The 16,291-nt window shown below is 43.2% G+C and overlaps 1 protein-coding gene across 6 annotated transcripts in view; it reads left to right on the forward strand.

Moving 5' to 3' along the window:
* FGL1 (fibrinogen like 1) overlaps window positions 1-16,291 on the forward strand; it is a 60,336-nt gene that overhangs the window by 15,414 nt on the left and 28,631 nt on the right. For 4 of the 6 annotated variants that reach the window (XM_043513701.1, XM_038398537.2, XM_038398535.2 and 1 more), the window contains exons 3-4: window positions 6,532-6,712; window positions 15,280-15,442. In XM_043513701.1, the coding sequence (XP_043369636.1) occupies window positions 6,532-6,712; window positions 15,280-15,442 (344 nt within the window). The remainder of the gene's footprint in view (window positions 1-6,531; window positions 6,713-15,279; window positions 15,443-16,291) is intronic. The other 2 variants (XM_038398536.2, XM_038398538.2) reach the window with 1 other exon arrangement.

The raw sequence follows: 16,291 nt of genomic DNA on the forward strand, positions 1-16,291 counted from the left end.
CAAGATCTAACCCCCTCCCTTGATACCGATACCGGGAAAGTAGCTGGCATGGCATCCAAAAATTCCCCTTCAATTATAGCATCCTTTATCAATCCATGCCAGCGCTTAATTGGGTCAGGAGGTCCCGCTCCTCCCCCCCCCATCCCTCCAAATCACCCCCGTCCCCCGTTCTTCTTGTTCTCGTTTAATTGAAGAATACGTAGGTGGCGGAGGTTTCACTTTTGGTCGAACCGGTTGCGTAGCAGGGGCATGAATTTTACGATATTCTTCTTCTGCTGTCGGTCGCAACTCTCCCTCGGGAGTGAGGTGCTCCGTACAATCATAAAACCCACACAGCTGGCAACCACGGGACCATTGTGAGGGGTCAGGTATGCCCTGCTCTTGAAGCTGTTGCAGCAAATGCGATCGTGACGATCCTTGCGGTCTGTTTTCCTTTCTATCCAGCTCGTCCATCATCTGTTGAGCCGCAATACCTTCCTTATAGAACCGCCGAATTATCTGCTCCTGCGTCAAGTTATCAAACTCTCCATTTTCAGGTAAGTCGGTAATCCGAACTTGTCGGGGAGGGGCTGATGGCACAACCGCGGGCGGCAGTCCTGACTTCCCTTGTAACGGGTTCTCTAAATTGCCCGATGACGATTCCCCCGACAACGGCCGATCCATGGCCATCGGTTCGTCCTGATCTGAGTCGTCAGCCTCCACAGGCAACGGTACCTCACTGGGTTCCAATGGCGCCAAAGGAATCGTAGGCGTTGTTTTACCAAAAAAGTCTCTCGCTCCTACCGTGAAGACCCCTTTCGTTGATGATTCTAATGCCTCGTGTAATGCAATACGCGCCCCTGCCTGAGCTGCTGAGGTGGTAACGGCTCGATGAACAGTCCGCCAGGTAGGGCTCAAGGCAGTAGCTTCTTTATTTCCGACCCCCACCGAGTCCAACATGTCTTCCCCCAATGCTTTCCATACAGAAAAGTCAAACACATTCTTTGCAGTAACCAGGAAACCCCGTCGCCTTCCCCAGTGAAGCAATTTTTGAAGAGTTTCTGGGGAAAATTTTTCTCCCTGGTTATTAAGCAGATTGCTTAAGACCTTAAACACGGCCTGCTCATCTGCCGATGCTGCCGCTCCCATTATGAGAGATATTCCCCGCCGCTCACCTTTCAGTGGGAGCTCCCCCGCCTCAATATGGTGTCCCGGTCCCTCACCTGAACGGAGGACACCGGCAGCAGCGGTCCCTGCTATTTCTTCCTCCGTCCGTGGTACCAAATTCACAGAATTCTATCACGTCGGGGTCACCATTTGTTGCTGCTAGCAGGCTGGCTTACAGGACAACTGAAACAGTTGCTGGTAAAAAGCACTTTATTTCCCTTCCCAGAGCCATATATATATACAGCACTTGTTTATTCCTTTTCTGTTGTTTATCACCCAATGTTCCCAACGTTCTTATCTTTGGGTTCCATTATCTTGTGGTAGTGAAGACTCTCAGACGCTGCTTAGATCATCAGTCCTTAGTTCAGCCAAAGGTTAGTCCTCAGTTCAGCCAAAGTTTTCTGGCCTTGTCCTTCATCTCTTGTTACCCGCAGCCCCACCTCTTGTTCTGTTCTTTTCCATTATTTGGTACACATTTCTAAAACATCTGATACTCAGTATTTCCCACAGGGGAGTACAAGGAAACAAAGAGAATATTGGTCAGCCTCAGAGGCTTTGGTCTCAGCATACTGGCAGCCTACCATTGTCAAGTTTTTAGTAACATCACAGCAAAGGAAAGTTTTAAATAGGGATCTGAAGGAGAAGAGTTATGTTTACGGGAGCTCCTTTCAAGTGTGAGGGGCAGCAGGAGAAAAAGCGCAAACGTGTTTGTTTGAAAATTTAACAAGGGGGAATGGAGGCTGATATTATGGGCTGATCAGAGGCAAGAGTCAACCTTTTGACATTGAATGAGAGATGATATATTGGGGGGGCAGGGGAAATAGGCCATGAAGGGCCTGAAAGTGAGGACAAGTAGCTTATTTTTATACAATAGAGATGTGGGAGCCAATTAAGAGAGACAAAATGAGAGAGAACATGGTCAAAACAATGGACTAGGAACATGATCTTTGTAGCAGCATTCCAAATGGATATGACTGGAACATGACTGCATTTCTCAAGGTCAGAGAAAAGGATGTTGCAGTAACTGAGACATGAAATTATGACAGTCTGGATGAGAGTTTTAGCTGTGTGAATAGAGATTGGAAAGGCCATATCTTAGAGATGTTTCACAGAAAGAATCTGCAAGATTTAGACATAAATGGACATGAGGAGTCAGAGAGAGGTCAGAGTCCAAGATGATGCCCTGGTTATGGACCTGAGTGGACAGGTAGAATGGTGGTGATGTCCTCAGTGATCAAGAAAGGAGATAGCAAGAAGGATTTTGTGGGAGGGGAAAGGAGAAGATTAAGAACTCTGTTATAGCCATGTAGAGCTTGTGCTGACAGATATGAGGAGATGTCACCAAGCAAAAGAACTTCTTGGACCAGATCCTGGCCTATGGGTGTTCCAGGCTACCAACAAATCCACATCACCATCAGAAGCTCAGGCTGGGTTTCTGCTAAGGGAGTCTGTGAAGCTGCATGCTGCAGGATGTACACCCAGAAGGCCTGAGCGGTAGCCCCCACAGCCCACTGATAGGCTCATGCTGGTATATCGGAAGTCATCATAGAAAGCTATCTGAGCAATGATGCAAACTATTTGCTTGCTTCTGCTCCAGACCTTGCCTTGCTGTGAACCACAGACTCTGCTGCTTGCCTCCTCTGTGCAACTCAGCACCTGACCCTGACTTCCAGGCATCCTGACCCTTCCTGACCTGACCTGACCCTGACTCCGCTACTTGCCTCCTGTCTGCAACTCAGTGCCTGACTCTAACTTCCTGTAATCTTGACCTGGCTTGACCCAACTCTGCTACTCATCTCCTGACTGCAGCTTGGTAACTGACCCATGCAGACAGACTGCCCAAGGCCCAGCCCTGACACTAAGACAGGCTGAGATTTTAGTTTGGACAGAAAGAGACAGGTCTGGAGCAGACAGGTACATCTCTAAGGGCTAGTCTACACTGGCCACAGCAGCGCTTTAATGTGGCTTGTGTAGTCACAGCAGAGCGCTGGGAGAGCGCTCTCCCAGCATTCTAAAAAACTACCTCCAGGAGGGGCGTAGCTACCAGTGCTGAGAGCGTAGCTCCCAGCGGTGGTGCACTGTCTACACTGGCGCTTTACAGTGCTGAAACTTGCTGCGCTCAGGGGTGTGTTTTTTCACACCCCTGAGCAAGAAAGTTGCAGCGCTGTAAAGTGCCAGTGTAGACAATCCCTAAATTGTAGAGATAGTAGTTAAATTTGTGTTTGTAGATGAGATTACCCAAAGTAAATAGATGGTGTAAACGAAGAATAGAAGAGGACAAAGTACAGAGCCCTGTGGACAAAGTACAGAAAAAGCTGAGGATATCCTCCAAAGAACCTTCTGAAGAAGCAATTAGAGAGGTAGGAGGACAACCAGGAGAGGGCAGAGTCATGGAAGCCAAGGGAGGACAAGATTTCAAGAAGAAGAGTATGGTTGACTGTGTTGAAGGTGGCTAACAGGTCAAAGAGAATGAGGATGGAGTTCTGATTCTCAGCTTTGGCTAAAAGGTCATCTGTAAAATTATGGTAATACTTCTCTACATCCCAGGAGTGTTTAGAGACTTAATTCATTAATTTTTAAGCACTCAGATCTTCATTTGAAATGCACTATAGAAATAAAAAATATTGTTAAGATCCTACATGGCTAAATTTTACAAACCCTCTAACTTTGTCACCCACAGTTTTGCTTCTGCAAAAACTGACATTTTTGAGTGCAAATGCTTCTGTGCATGAAAACTAAGCAGCTAGATCTCTAACTGATTGACATGGTCATGCAAGTGCTGTATGTGTGTGCAAGATCCACAAGCACTTATGTGTGTAAAATTGTTGGAGCAAATGTGGCACCTATGTTGAGGGCACTTTGAAAATTTGGCTCATATTATTTTGGGCTTTGCTAATGAAGAGCCAGCAGAGGGAGCACGAATGTTTTACACTTACATCAAACGGGATAAGAAATACAATCAAAACTACTAGTATGCTGTGAGGCAAAAGTGCCCATTCCCTGAAGCTGAAAAAAATACCTTCTCTCATAAGTCATCTCTAAGAATTTTGCAGTAAGAATCACTTGACCAACGAGTACCATCTAATAAGTTTCAGAGTAGCAGCTGTATTAGTCTGTATTCGCAAAAAGAAAAGGAGTACTTGTGGCACCTTAGAGACTAACAAATTTATTTAAGCATAAGCTTTCGTGAGCTACAGCTCACTTCATCGGATAAAGTGATACAGCTCACTTCATCGGATAAAGTTTCTTTTTTCATCTAATAAGTGACGCTTATCAGCTTTTCAGGAGTACATTACTGTATTGTCTATCATTGTGCCCATTGTTACTGACACCTGGAAAAGATTTTCAAGGCACTATTCAAATAAGTTAGGGCTCTGGGGGTTAATAGGCCACTGGAGGGCTTTTGTGTGTCTCTGGTGAGTTTTAGGATTTGGTCAACTAGCTCATCTCACAACTTCTTGTGGCCAAAGGTCCTGCTGCCTGCTCAGCATGGCTTAGGTGCAGGCAGCCAGCTGGTACGGAACTTACTCCATAGCTGAATCTGGTCCAAAGATTTTTATGGAGTTTTCAAAAAGGCATCACACTGGCACATGCACTAAACCCTCTGTTCTTCACCAGGTTCCTGAAAAACAATCTTATCCTGCCATCAAACATTTGGAATGAAGGCATGTAATCAGGATTGCGCTGCAGAACCAACATGCCTGAAGTAACAAATACTCATCTAAGGGAACCTTGAATATTAAAAGAAAATAACATTTTATATAAAAAAATCATTATAACAAACTCATTTGAAGTGATTCTTTATCTCTTGCCTAAAAAGATCAACTCTTCTCTCTTTTCAATCTCCTACTCTAAGTTGGTCAACAAAGTGAATTGCATCCTCTAGAGTGAAAAAGCAATGAGGTCTGGCCTCCTGTAATAATCTTGAGTCTTACCAGGAACAATGGGCCATGTCTATGTAAAATGGATCATGAGTGTTTATTGGTTGTAGTAAAAGCCACTCTTCTTTTTAACTAACGCTACAGTATAATCATGTGTTAGCTTCTCAGTTTGTGGAATCCTATGAGTGCTGTGTGTCTTAATTAAGAATCCTATTCTCAGAGCTGTACAGACATTAATGATGGTGCTGATTCACCAACAAAGAAGCAAATCTATAGAGAAACATGCTGGTTTGTGCTGCATTTGGATGTACTGGAGGGAACCTATGTCTGTCAAATTGAATAGGACAAAATTAGTATGGAAAGACATTTGGTTTTTTTGCAACAGTGTGAAGTGAGTGCAAAACACTACTATTATGTTCACAGCACACACAAAGAGAAATTAAATAAAAACACAGATTCTCTTGCAGGAAGGTTGCAGCATCACACTTCATTCCTTAGCTCTAGACCCCCCTAGCCAACAGGCAGGACTAGGATCCCCCCTCCACCACCACCACTCAGACTGATAGCCTGTGATTCCAACACGGTCTTCAATATACCAAAACTACCAAATCAGAATGCAGTAGTATAATCAAGAGTAAACAAAGTTTACCCACTTCTCATTGGGGAATATGGAGTGTTGGTGAGTTTACCCATTTCTTTCTGTACCACCACACCACTGCCAGAATGTTAGCATTTCACACCAGCCTTGCCCTAGTGTAACTGATTAAATGATTAGTAGGATAATAGTGAATCACATTCTTTGTACTTAGCATTTATTCTTCATGTTCATCAGCAACTTGTGAATGATCATAATTTTTTTTTGTGAGCACTGGCAGTGGGTATGGAGCTGTACAATCCATGCATAAAGGAAGTCTGAGTCCCTACCCTAAGAACCTTGTACTCTAAAATGAAATGAAAGACAGACATAATGGTGTTTAGAGAGCAAAGCTGAAAAAGTACCAGTATCCAGATTATATTTCCTGAAACCCTTGGGGATCTACAAGGTTTGGGGAAGATCCCATTACCTGTTCTCTGGGGACTAAACCCTGTCCCTGACCGGAAGATGGGGGGAGACAATCTCTATGAAGGGATCCTTACAGTAACATTCTCCACCAGAGTCCACTCCTGCAGATTTTACTGTGGGAGTGGATAATCCATCCCCATGATATAAGAGCTGGTCTCTAAGCGGTGTAAATTCCTTATTTATAAAATATATAAATGGATTATTATTTAAAGACTCCATGGAAGAAGTGTGTTTTAAGGAGAAGTCTGAGAAAGTGATGGTGGATGTTTGGCCACCCTGTAATATACTCAATAACTTTAAATAAAGGGGGGGGAATGCTAATCATAATCAATTTCTACAGTGACTGGTGAGAACAGCCTTCTTGAATCAAGTGGTTTATTAATGTTAAACACACTGTGACAAATGTTAACTCTACAAGCAAAAGTGCATTTTCCCCTCTAGACTCTACAGAGTTGTTTTCAAGAGCAGCTGAGGCTCAAGGCCCAGGTGAGACTTCTGGAGTATCGTGTGAAACAGCAGCAGGTAAAAATAGTGCAGCTCTTACAGGAGAAGGAGATTCAATACAGTGACACCGGAGATGAAAACAGTGTTATTGACCTGGGAGAAAAAAGACAATACGCAGGTTAGAATTTATTTCTTCTTTTCACGTTGTGTCTATTTGAACTAGTGTATATGTTTCCCTGGCCAGTACAACTGAGACTTCAGCGTTACGGTGATGCTTTACAATTCCCCCAGGAAACTGTCCCACCAAGACATAGCATTCAGCTATTATCCAGGCCTTTGTTGTCTTGAGATCAGATTGTGCAAAGCTTTCTACATGGAGCTACACCTTAAAACTGTCCAGAAACTGAAGTTGCTGCAGAACATTCCAGCATGCTTTTTTAAATGATATCTTGTCAAATTATACCTGCTCTAGATCTGTACTAGGTGCCTGTTGGCTTCTGAGTAGATTTTAAGGTGATAACCTTAGACTTTAAGGTGATCTATAAAAACCTAAGAAGCCGGATAGCTACCTATCCAAGAATCCACTTCTCCCCCATTGTGTTACTGCTACAGCTGCAGTGAATGATGGCATTCAAGATGGAGCTTCCCTCAATATAAAATAAAAGGGGCTGTTTGATAGGGTGTTTTCCATGAGGGCCCCACAACTTTGGACCTCATTTCCCACCATCTCAGTCCAAAACAGCTGCTCTGATGAATTAAATTCTAAAACAGGTGAAACTCTAATAATAAAAAAAGTGTAATAAGAGCAGGGAAAGAATTTTTCATGCTTTAAAGAACATGATACAAATAAAGGAATTTTAAAAAAACCACACAACTATGGTCTGTTGTTTAGAGCCACATTCTTTAGGTATATAAACAGAGCCTGAGCTAAGAGACTGAAGAAAAAGGGCAAAGCCCTTTCAAACATGTTTTTAATCATATTTTTTCAGCTGAAAAATGAGTCTAAATCCCAACAGTTTTCAATTTAATTTTAGGAACACCCAGCAATGCAATACTATATGTCTTGACTTCTTCCAGAAGCATAGACATTACCAGCTCAACCAGGATACTTGAAGCAAGACTATACAGAACAATAAAAGTTAATAAAACTTTAGAATCCTATTGCTGGGTGACCATAAACCAGTAAAGACTTCATATAATTTGTATTTGTATTTGTGACCTTAGCTTTAGTTTGGCTGATGATTTCATTATTCAACTAGATTCTGGGCTCCACTCCAGCTGCTTTGTGCCAGCAGATTTACCGTCTTCAGGATCCTCCCCACAGGTGCTGTAGAACTACAATGGTAGAAACAGGACTACCTCTAGTACTGACGAATGCAAAGGTGACTTAAAGCCACCATTTCATAAATCCTCCTGCTCTGTGCTGAACTCAGCTCAGCTGGAATGGAGGATTTGATCCTTTGATTTTTTCTACCTTAAGGGTATTATTAAAATGAGACATAAATAACTGATAGTCAACTAGGACTTGCATAATGACAGGTTTCAGAGTAACAGCCGTGTTAGTCTGTATTCGCAAAAAGAAAAGGAGGACTTGTGGCACCTTAGAGACTAACAAATTTATTTGAGCATAAGCTTTTGTGAGCTACAGCTCACTTCATCGGATGCATTTGGTGGAAAATACAGTGGGGAGATTTATATACACACACAGAGAACATGAAACAATGGGTTTTATCATACACACTGTAAGGAGAGTGATCACTTAAGATGAGCCATTACCAGCAGCAGCGGGGGGAAGGAGGAAAACCTTTCATGGTGACAAGCAAGGTAGGCTATTTCCAGCAGTTAACAAGAACATCTGAGGAACAGTGGGGGGTGGGGTGGGGGGGGAAATAACATGGGGAAATAGTTTTACTTTGTGTAATGACTCATCCATTCCCAGTCTCTATTCAAGCCTAAGTTAATTGTATCCAGTTTGCAAATTAATTCCAATTCAGCAGTTGGAGTCTGTTTTTGAAGGTTTTTTGTTGAAGGATAGCCACCCTCAGGTCTGTAATCGAATGACCGGAGAGATTGAAGTGCTCTCCGACTGGTTTTTGAATGTTATAATTCTTGACGTCTGATTTGTGTCCATTTATTCTTTTACGTAGAGACTATCCAGTTTGACCAAGGTACATGGCAGAAGAGCATTGCTGGCACATGATGGCATATATCACATTGGTAGATGCACAGGTGAACAAGCCTCTGATAGTGTGGCTGATGTGATTAGGCCCTATGATGGTGTCCCCTGAATAGATATGTGGACAGAGTTGGCAACGGGCTTTGTTGCAAGGATAGGTTCCTGGGTTAGTGGTTCTGTTGTGTGGTGTGTGGTTGCTGGTGAGTATTTGCTTCAGATTGGGGGGCTGTCTGTAAGCCAGGACTGGCCTGTCTCCCAAGATCTGTGAGAGTGATGGGTCGTCCTTCAGGATAGGTTGTAGATCCTTGATGATGCGTTGGAGAGGTTTTAGTTGGGGGCTGAAGGTGATGGCTAGTAGCATTCTGTTATATTCTTTGTTGGGCCTGTACTGTAGTAGGTGACTTCTGGGTACTCTTCTGGCTCTGTCAATCTGTTTCTTCACTTCAGCAGGTGAGTATTGTAGTTGTAAGAATGCATGATAGAGATCTTGTAGGTGTTTGTCTCTGTCTGAGGGGTTGGAGCAAATGCAGTTGTATCGTAGAGCTTGGCTATAGACAATGGATCATGTGGTATGATCTGGATGAAAGCTAGAGGCATGTAGGTAGGAATAGCGGTCAGTAGGTTTCCGATATAGGCTGGTGTTTATGTGACCATCGCGTATTAGCACCATAGTGTCCAGGAAGTGGATCTCTTGTGTGGACTGGTCCAGGCTGAGGTTGATGGTGGGATGGAAATTGTTGAAAACATGGTGGAATTCCTCAAGGGCTTCTTTTCCATGGGTCCAGATGATGAAGATGTCATCAATGTAGTGCAAGTAGAGTAGGGGCATTAGGGGACAAGAGCTGAGGAAGCGTTGTTCTAAGTCAGCCATAAAAATGTTGGCATACTGTGGGGCCATGTGGGTACCCATCGCAGTGCCGCTGATTTGAAGGTATACATTGTCCCCAAATGTGAAATAGTTGTGGGTGAGGACAAAGTCACAAAGTTCAGCCACCAGGTTAGCCGTGACATTATCGGGGATGCTGTTCCTGATGGCTTGTAATCCATCTTTGTGTGGAATGTTTTTAGGAAGATCACCAATGGATTGTAGTCCTATCTTGGGGCCTCTCCTTTTGCCCTTCCACCCCCACGAACATGATACAGTTCTGTGGTGACCTAGAATCCTATTTTCAATGTCTCCGACTCAAGGAATATTTCCAACACACCTCTGACCAACATATTAACCCACAGAGACCTTCCTACCAATGCTACAAAAAGAAGGATTCTGGGTGGACTCCTCCTGAAGGTCGAAACAGCAGACTGGACTTCTACATAGAGTGCTTCCGCCGACATGCACGGGCTGAAATTGTGGAGAAGCAGCAACACTTGCCCCATAACCTCAGCCATGCAGAACACAATGCCATCCACAGCCTCAGAAACAACTCTGACATCATAATCTAAAAGGCTGACAAAGGAGGTGCTGTCGTCATCATGAATAGATCATAGTATGAACAAGAGGCTACTAGGCAGCTCTCCAACACCACTTTCTACAAGCCATTACCCTCTGATCCCACTGAGACTTACCAAAAGAAACTACAGCATTTGCTCAAGAAACTCCCTGAAAAAGCACAAGAACAAATCCGCACGACACACCCCTAGAACCCCAACCTGGGGTATTCTATCTGCTACCCAAGATCCATAAACCTGGAAATCCTGGACGCCCCATCATCTCAGGCATTGGCACCCTGACAGCAGGATTGTCTGGCTATGTAGACTCCCTCCTCAGGCCCTATGTTACCAGCACTCCCAGCTATCTTCGAGATACCACTGACTTCCTGAGGAAACTACAATCCATTGGTGATCTTCCTAAAAACACCATCCTAGCCACTATGAATGTAGAAGCCCTCTACACCGACATTACACAAAGATGGACTACAAGCCATCAGGAACAATATCCCCGATAATGTCACAGCTAACCTGGTGGCTGAACTTTGTGACTTTGTCCTGACCCATAACTATTTCACATTTGGTGACAATGTATACCTTCAAATCAGCGGCACTGCGATGGGTACCCGCATGGCCCCACAGTATGCCAACATTTTTATGGCTGACTTAGAACAACGCTTCTTCAGCTCTTGTCCCCTAATGCCCCTACTCTACTTGCGCTACCAGTCCACACAAGAGATCCCCTTCCTGGACACTATGGTGCTAATACGCGATGGTCACATAAACACCAGCCTATATCGGCCTTTTAGATTATGATGTCAGAGTTGTTTCTGAGGCTGTGGATGGCATTGTGTTCTGCATGGCTGAGGTTATGGGGCAAGTGTTGCTGCTTCTCCACAATTTCAGCCCGTGCATGTCGGCGGAAGCACTCTATGTAGAAGTCCAGTCTGCTGTTTCGACCTTCAGGAGGAGTCCACCCAGAATCCTTCTTTTTGTAGCATTGGTAGGAAGGTCTCTGTGGGTTAATATGTTGGTCAGAGGTGTGTTGGAAATATTCCTTGAGTCGGAGACGTTGAAAATAGGATTCTAGGTCACCACAGAACTGTATCATGTTCGTGGTGGTGGAAGGGCAAAAGGAGAGGCCCCGAGATAGGACTACAATCCATTGGTGATCTTCCTAAAAACATTCCACACAAAGATGGATTACAAGCCATCAGGAACAGCATCCCCGATAATGTCACGGCTAACCTGGTGGCTGAACTTTGTGACTTTGTCCTCACCCATAACTATTTCACATTTGGGGACAATGTATACCTTCAAATCAGCGGCACTCTCCCCCCACCCCACCCCCCACTGTTCCTCAGATGTTCTTGTTAACTGCTGGAAATAGCCTACCTTGCTTGTCACCATGAAAGGTTTTCCTCCTTCCCCTCCCGCTGCTGGTGATGGCTCATCTTAAGTGATCACTCTCCTTACAGTGTGTATGATAAAACCCATTGTTTCATGTTCTCTGTGTGTGTATATATCTCCCCACTCTATTTTCCACCAAATGCATCCGATGAAGTGAGCTGTAGCTCACAAAAGCTTATGCTCAAATAAATTTGTTAGTCTCTAAGATGCCACAAGTACTCCTTTTCTTTCAACTAGGACTGCCACCTTTCTAATGGCTGGTAACCGGACCCTCAAGGCCCTGCACCCATCTCCGCCTCTTCCCCCCAAGGCCCTGCCCCATCACTCGCCCATCTCCCCCCGTCCTCCCATAGGATTGCTGTTTCTGAGGTACATCTGCTCACACATCCTAGGGGTAATAAGGACAATCTGCACACACATAGGGGGATTTTCATTTACACTCATTTGAATTTCTTCATTTCCACACACATGCATACAGTGGGAAGTTTGCTTCATTAGCACACTGGTTCTGGGGATCAGGGGAAGGGAGCTCCCCCTTTTGCACATACAGCTGAGGTGAAAGGGAGGACTCCCCCTACATTTACATGGATGCCTAGATAGGGGGAGAGACTCCACTTATTTGCACCAGTACCTAAGAGAGAAGAAGGTCCCACCCACTTGCACACACAGTGGAAGGGTAAAAGAAAGAGAAACAGATGCTCCCCCATTTGCAGCACACCCACCCAGTTCCTGTGTCCTGCCAAATTCCAAGCTGAGAAACTTAGTGAACTTTCCCCAGTTGGGCTGTTGGGAGTGGGTGGGGCAGGGAGGACTGTGGGCTGTTATTTGCTGGGTGGCAGGGCGCTCAGCTATGATTGGCTGGGCTCTGTTCCTCTCCTCATGAGGGTGGTGTGCATTCTCTGGGTAAGCATCTCTCAAATCAGAAGTGAGCAAGTTTCCACAGATCCAAAAAATCGGACATCAGGGCTTGTGAAATGGTACTTGGACACACAAGCTGAAACCCAGACTGTCTGGGTAAAAACAAGATGGATGGCAATCTTATAGTCAGCTAACAGAAATTTCAGGTTTCTGTCTTTCACCCTTCATAGCCTGCTAAATCTGTGTCTAATACTAGCCAAGTCTAGACAAACACTAACACGTCAGCCAATTGCCATCTCCAGTCCCCTGAAGGAGGAGTGAAAGATTAGGAAGGACAGTGGACATAGACCACCCAATGACTAAACCAATGACTAAACCACTGAAAATATTTTAAAAAATGTAGTTAGAGACCAGATTTCCAAAAGTATGTAGGTGCCTAAAAATGCTAATAGTATTTCCAAAGGTGCCTAGCCAGGTTAGATGCCTAATTCCTATTGAAAGTCAGCGTTAGACACCTAACCTGTTTAAGGCTTGTGAAAATCCCACAAGGCACTAATCTGCATCTTTAGGCACTTAAATGCTTTTGTAAACCTAGCTGAATGTGAATATGAATGCCCAAATGTCCATATAGATGAGATTTTTTTTTCAGATTAAGAGCCTGATCTAAGTGCATCCTGTAACTGTTATTATTTTTTGTCTTAAAGTAGCATCTAGAGGCCCTAACTGGGAGCAGGACTTCATTGTGTTAGGCACTGTACATAAACCTCATAAGACCCAGTCCCTGCTATGCAGAGTTTGCACTTAAATGGACAAGACAAACAATGGATGAAAGGAAGGCAGTGCTGAGTACCCTGAACTCCCACTGAAGTAAATCAGCAGGGTCTCTCAGCACAATTGTAGGATTGGGCCCCATTTCATTATCTTTTCTAATATTCAGGGCGCCATATTTCACACATTATTTCCACATTAACTAGCAAGATATGGAGAACTTAATTATTGTTGGGTTTTTGTTGTCTCTGGTACTATAAAGAAAAATCCCCAAACATATCCCTCCTTTTCCCCATTTGTTCTGTCAACAATGCATCACATTCATTATTAAAACCATTCTGCCAATGGAAGCAAGCAATCAGCTTCCATGCTGGGTGTGAAGCTCTGGTTTTGATCTAACATCTATAATGCTTACAGGACAGTGAGACTCTTTTAGAGACTGAAAAATATTGTTACAGCTGGAGGGCATTTTAAGGTGAGAAAACATCTTAAAATTTCAAAAATTGTCAGCCACTTGTTCTAGTCCAAGGCACCATACTGGCAGTCAAGGGTTCAAAAAGAGAAAAGCTTAATCACAGATTCATATTGAATATCTTCTGTTTCTATAAAAGATGAAGCTACTTTGATAGTTTTCAGGACATTTGTGTTGTAAGAGTACAGCAGGTTTGTTGCAGTTCTAAATAAAATCTTCTCTTCCTTCTGGGTCATCTTATTCAGTCACTACCCGAGTCCTAAAGGGCCAAATCTATCCAAAATATAAATTCATTGAAGTCAATGGACTCATACCAAGAGAATTTAGTCCAGTGGGCCTAATATGCTCTCCTCTCTGCATGCTGCTCTCTCCACTGTTCAGCTACAGTTTTCCCATGTCAGGTGTGTGCAGATAATCAAGAGTCAATACAGACAAAAGCAGTTTCTTAGACAGGAAGGTATGGATGCTTGGATAGCTGAGTTTCCAGTGTATATTATATATATTCCATTCTACAGCATGACATGCCTTCTTATAATAAAGGCATGTCCTCCTCCCTCTGCCAACCCCTAAAACCCAGATTTCACCCCACAATCTTTGGGGGAGAATCTCCCTTCCTGCAATACTAATGGCCCCTTATACAGGAGAAAAGGCCACTGGATTGCTGTATTTATTAACAGTAATATCATTGTTGGTGGGGGTGGTTATATATTTGTATAGCATCCACAGTTCACAGGGCACTTCACAGAAAAATGAGGCAGTAAAGTCCTTGCCCCACAGGGCCTGAACCCTTACCTATTTCTATAGTCATGCACAAGCATCTTCACGGAGCTGAGCACCATCATGCACAGTGGATTAAGCACATTAAGTACTGTGCAAACTTGGGACTCTGCTGAGAAAATCATGAGTGTTTGAAAATTTGAGGCTATACTCTAAACTAGTGAAACATTCTTTACATTCCTCCCATCGATTGGCTTAGATCTTATTTACATTACTTTTCTCTATTATAGTCTGTTCAAACCCTGGCACAGTCATTTGTTTTCAGTATAAACTGTTTATTTTCTGGTCTAAAATGCACTGGGGCTTTCACAAGGGAGAAAGAAAATAGTTCAGAACGTTCCAAACTGGCCCACAAATGCAATTAAAAAAACAAAATGTTGGCAGAATCCCAGCCAACATGTTCAGCAAGTTTTCAGAGGTAAATCTTACAGTTAATCACCTCTACCTTTGCCAGGAAAAACAGAAAGAATTGAAAATGATACGTCTTTCCTGTGTGACTGGCAGTTTGAGAGTAGATTAGATATAAACAAAGAACTCCTTTCATATAAAAATTAACTCCTAGAAAGAAAAAAAAGATTATAGAATTATAGAATTATTGTGCATTCGTTGGGCCCTATTCTCCTGTTCTGAAGTACGTGGAAATCCCACTGAAGTTAGTGGGTGTTTTTATATTTGAGGAGGCTGTACAAATATGTAATTATGGTAATCAATGAAAATGATAAAACACAAAGATAATATGCAAGTTTTATATTTTTTACCATACATTGATTATGTTGAGGAAGGTCCCTCTTTGTGAAGCTTGTTTTCAGTAATAAGTACAGGACCTAAAAAAATCTGTTTTCAACTGATATTTTGAAAGCAGATTGTGCAGAGATCTACAACGATGGACATAAACACAGTGGATTTTACAAGATGAAACCTCTTCAGAGCCCTAATGAATTCCTTGCCTACTGTGACATGTCAGAAGGGGGAGGCTGGACTGTTTTTCAGAGACGTTCTGATGGCAGCCAGAAATTTGATAGGTAGGTGTTGGAGCCAGCAGTTATAATTACAAACAAACCACAGGCATCTGAGACCAGGTGGGACCAAGTTAAACTTTAACTCTAAAGCTATCCTCGTAAGGGACTACCAGTGATGAAAAGAGAGGAATGATGATTTTGTATGTAAGCCACAAGAATGGAAAGCCAAAGTTCTTGGTTCAATTCCTGACTTTGCCTCAGACCCTATGTGTGGCCTTGGGTAAGTTACTTAGGCCCAATTTAAAGTAGTTAAGAATGAACCCAACTTTCAGCATCTTTTAAAAACAATCCACTAAAGCCCTTGGGATTACTCCTGTGTTTTAAGTGAGGCACATATTTAAGTACCTTGCTGAATCAGGGTCTTAATTATTTTGTTCCTCATTTGTAAAATGGGGATAATAGCAACTACCTACCTCACAGTGTTGCAAGGATAAAATCAATAATGTTTGAGGTGCTCTGATACTGTGATGATGTGGGGGCATGTAAGTACCTAGGTGCTGTACCTAGGAAAGGGGACAATATAGGTAAATTGGATTTATGAGCTGCTGCTCCTTTTCCCACTTATCGTGTCCAAATGAATTCTGGCTATATCCTCTCTAATTAGAACACCCACTGACTATCAGTAACATTGGCCTAATTATTTGTAGTTAACACTACAGACACATTAAATTCTAACCATAGTAGGCCACAGCAAAAATGGTCATTTGCTGCACTGGGGTATTTTCTTTGACAGCAGTATTTGTGGTAAATCAGATGTTCATAGCACCACTGTCCCACTGTGTGTAACTAAGTTCATTTTCATGTCATTAATAAGCACTGAAATAGTATTTGACATGTTTAGAATTCTGTGCA

This window comes from Dermochelys coriacea, chromosome 4 (genome assembly GCF_009764565.3).
Source record: "Dermochelys coriacea isolate rDerCor1 chromosome 4, rDerCor1.pri.v4, whole genome shotgun sequence".
Taxonomy (NCBI): Eukaryota; Metazoa; Chordata; order Testudines; family Dermochelyidae; genus Dermochelys; species Dermochelys coriacea.